The 3,520-nt window shown below is 48.7% G+C and overlaps 1 protein-coding gene across 1 annotated transcript in view; it reads left to right on the plus strand.

The window, feature by feature from the left end:
- Window positions 1-851: 851 nt before the first annotated feature.
- The window catches only part of Best1 (bestrophin 1), a 13,932-nt gene continuing 11,263 nt past the window's right edge, over window positions 852-3,520 (plus strand). The window contains 2 exon segments of the mRNA XM_029560620.1: window positions 852-1,003; window positions 3,245-3,339. Of these exon segments, the coding sequence (XP_029416480.1) occupies window positions 852-1,003; window positions 3,245-3,339 (247 nt within the window).

The following is a 3,520-nucleotide window of genomic DNA, read 5'->3' on the forward strand; positions in this document are numbered from 1 at the left end:
GGACCCTGTATGTCTGTGCAAAGCCCCTAAGGTAGAAATGAACTTGGTGTTTACCATATACAGAGACAAAGCCAGCTTGAGCTGGCATCAGAATGGGCTGAGGGGGCAGTCATTGCTTCAGTCAATTTTGAGTGTCTGCTCTGAGAACACAGTTAAGAGCTGCAGTGGGAGAAGGGTAGAGGCAGTCAACAGCAAGTGTCTTGTATTGTTAGGGATATGTGCTGTGTGGAAAGATCAAACAAGCTGGGAAGACATTGCTGGTGACAGCAAGGCACTATTTCCAGTAGAATGGTCGGGGACATCTTTCCTAGGAGGTAACGTGAAGTGAAAGTTAGCCATAGGGTTACCTTAGGAAGAGCATCCATTTCCCAGGCAGTTGCATCAGCAGGTGGAAAGGCCCTGGGATCAGCACTCAGTAAACAGCCCCTCCCATCAGGTTATGTGCTGGGGATGGGGACATGACAGTGAACAGGGCTGGCCCAGTCCCTTAGCTACTTGTCACTCCAGTGTGGTTGAAGGGCTGAGGAACAAGGCTGAGGATGCTGGCTGCCTGGCTCTGAAGCCCTGAGCTGTGTGGACGCTGCTGCCACCTGCCTTCTCATACAAAATCAAGTGCACATGGCGAGTCACAGACCCTCCCATGTGTTCCCTGTAAGGCTGAGGGGCTTTCCAGTGTTTTTACCTTATCCCTCTCTGTGTCCCAGGCAAGAAAACTGAGGTCCAGGGCAGGGAAGGACCAAATTCACATGAGTCCCAGACTGGAAATTAGCCTTGGATTCCTACCCACCCCCATTCCACTGTCTACCTCCCACCAGGACCCAAGCTCACTTACTGCTGTCCAGTGCTGAGCCATGACCATCACATACACAAACTATGTGGCCAGTGCTCGCCTGGGCTCCTCTTTAAGCTTGCTCCTGTGCTGGCGTGGCAGTATCTACAAACTACTCTATGAAGAATTCTTCATCTTCATGTTTCTCTACTATGGCATTCACTTTGTCTATGGGTACAGAGCCAGTAGGGGGCCAGGGGAAGGAGTGGACCATCTGAGGGGTGGGGCCTAGAGTTCCTGGGGGTGGGGTCTCCCAGCCAGCAGGCTGAGTTGGATAGGGTAGGGTCCAATGTTCCAGTTAGCTATAAGGCTGAGCTGAACTGGAGAAGCCCTGGAGGCTGGGCTTGAGGCTGGGGAGAAAAAAAAAGACCCAGAGATGGGTATGCAGCTCAGTGAAAGAATTTTCCTGGTACGTGAGTCACCTTGGGTACAATCTCCAACAACACAAAACCAAACAAAACCTAAAACAAGCAGGGCATAGTGGCACATGCCTTAAATGCCAGCACTTGGGAGACAGAGGCAGGTGGATCACTGTGAGATTGAGGCCAGCCTGGACTACATAGTGAGTTCCAGGATGGCTGAGGCTACAGGGAGGCCCTGTCTCAAAACAAACAAAAATGAACAAACAAGCAAAAAGCCAGACTGGGAAGACAGTTTAATTCAGGCCAAAGGTGAGTCAGGTACTCTCTCCATTTCAGCCAGGAGGGGACTGGGTACCCAGGCCTGAGCTGGTCCTACTGAGCTGACCTTGTTTTAAGCACTCGGTCTCACATGATACATGTTAATATGTTTATATAAATAGTGTTTATAAATAATAAAATGTACGATAGGTATATTCACAGAATATCTGATAGCATTTAAAGTGAAGGAGTGCAGGCCAGCAAGATGGCTCAGTGGGTAGAGCTACCTGACACTGAGTCTGAAGACCCAAGGTTGATCCCCAGGACCTACATACAGTGGAAGGAGAGAATGGACTCCTGCAAGTTGTTCTTTGGAGCACACACACATGCACATACACATACATACACACTAAATAAATGTAACCTTTAAAAAGCACTAATGATTACAATGAATTGAAAAAAATATCAAACACCTGAAATTCTTGAGTTTATTTTAATAACAACACATTGGAATTTGTTACTTAAAAATAGAGTCTAATTAAAGGTGTTGCCATGTAGCCCTGGATGTCCCACAACTCCTGTGTAAACCAGGCTGGCCTCAGACTTTTGTCTGCCCTCCTGCCCTCTGTCTCCCAAGTGCTGGGATTACAGACATGAGCCACCATGCTCAGTTAGAATTTATTTTTTAATGCAGTTTCATGTTTGCAGGAAAAGTAAGCAGGTGATGCAGAGGTTTACTTGTGACCCTGCTAACCTCTGCATCAAGCAAAGCACGGCTCCACACGGTACTGCTGCAGTCAGTGAATCTGCATTGCACATCATTGTCACCTGAAGACCATATGGGTTTGAACAGATGTATCTTGCAGTGACATGTAGAGTCCCATGCAGAGTCACGTCACTGCCCCTAAACTCTCTGTGCTCCACCCAGCCATCCCTCTCCACCTTACTTTGTTTTGTTGTTTGTTTCTGAGACTATGTGTAATGAACTCCAGGCGGGCCTTGAACTCACTTTGTAGCCAAGGATCACCTTGAATTTCTGAATCACCTGTCAATACCTCATGAGTGCTGGGATTATAGCATACAACACCATGCCTGGGTTAATCCACATGTGGTGTAGGGATGAACCTACAGCCTTATGTGTGTTAAAGAAGCACTCTACCTACTGAGCTCTCAAGCCCTCCGCTTTATATTTTTAAATATTTATTATTTTTTATTTTTGTGTATGAGTATATTGCCTGCATGTAAGTACACCTGTGTCCTTTGCCCACAGAGATCACAAGAGAGCATCAGATCACCTGGAACTGGAGTTACCCATGGTTGTTAGCCACCATGTAGGTGCTGGGACTTGAACCTGGGTCCTCTGTAAGAGCAGCCAGTGCTCTTAAACTGCTGAGCCATCTCTCCAGCCCCCACCTGGTATTTTAAAAATACCAAGCACTCTTTGTTTTAACCTGCTTTCAAACAGCTGTCCCTTGATTCCTTTTGGCTCAGTGATGAAGTGTTTGCCTAACATGAGCAAGGCTTGGATTCAATCCCCAGTGCAGCAAAATAAACATATAAACACATACAAGCTTACATACATACAGAGATACTAAAAGGATCAATGGTGGCCCAAAGTGACCCCCACTCCCTTCAGCAGACCTTTCCTGTTCCCTCAACCAGAACTCACCTCAGACAGAAGAGGGCTCTCGGCCAGGCCAGTGGAAGGGACACCACCCAGGTAGCCCCAGTCCTCCCATAGGCCTGCTGGGAACAATCTCAGTCTCCTTCTCAATGTCTGACCCCCTCCCCAGAGGATGGCCCTCTTGTGGGATCAGTAGGTGATGTTTGAGAAGCTGGCTCTGTACTGTGACAACTACATTCAACTCATCCTTATAACCTTTGTGCTGGGTGAGCGCCCCCCTTGCGGCTACCTGGGGTCCCGAGGTCGCCCCCAGGCTCCATACAGACCCCGGATGGACCCCCAGAGGCAGGGGAGTGGGAGGAGGCAGGCCTTCTAGAAATGTTGAGCCTGGGCGGCTTGTATCAGAAAGATGGAGAAACTGAGCCAGCGCCCCCCCCGCCCCCCCCC

This window comes from Nannospalax galili, unplaced genomic scaffold, assembly GCF_000622305.1.
Source record: "Nannospalax galili isolate Female #2095 unplaced genomic scaffold, S.galili_v1.0 scaffold1051, whole genome shotgun sequence".
Classification (NCBI taxonomy): Eukaryota; Metazoa; Chordata; class Mammalia; order Rodentia; family Spalacidae; genus Nannospalax; species Nannospalax galili.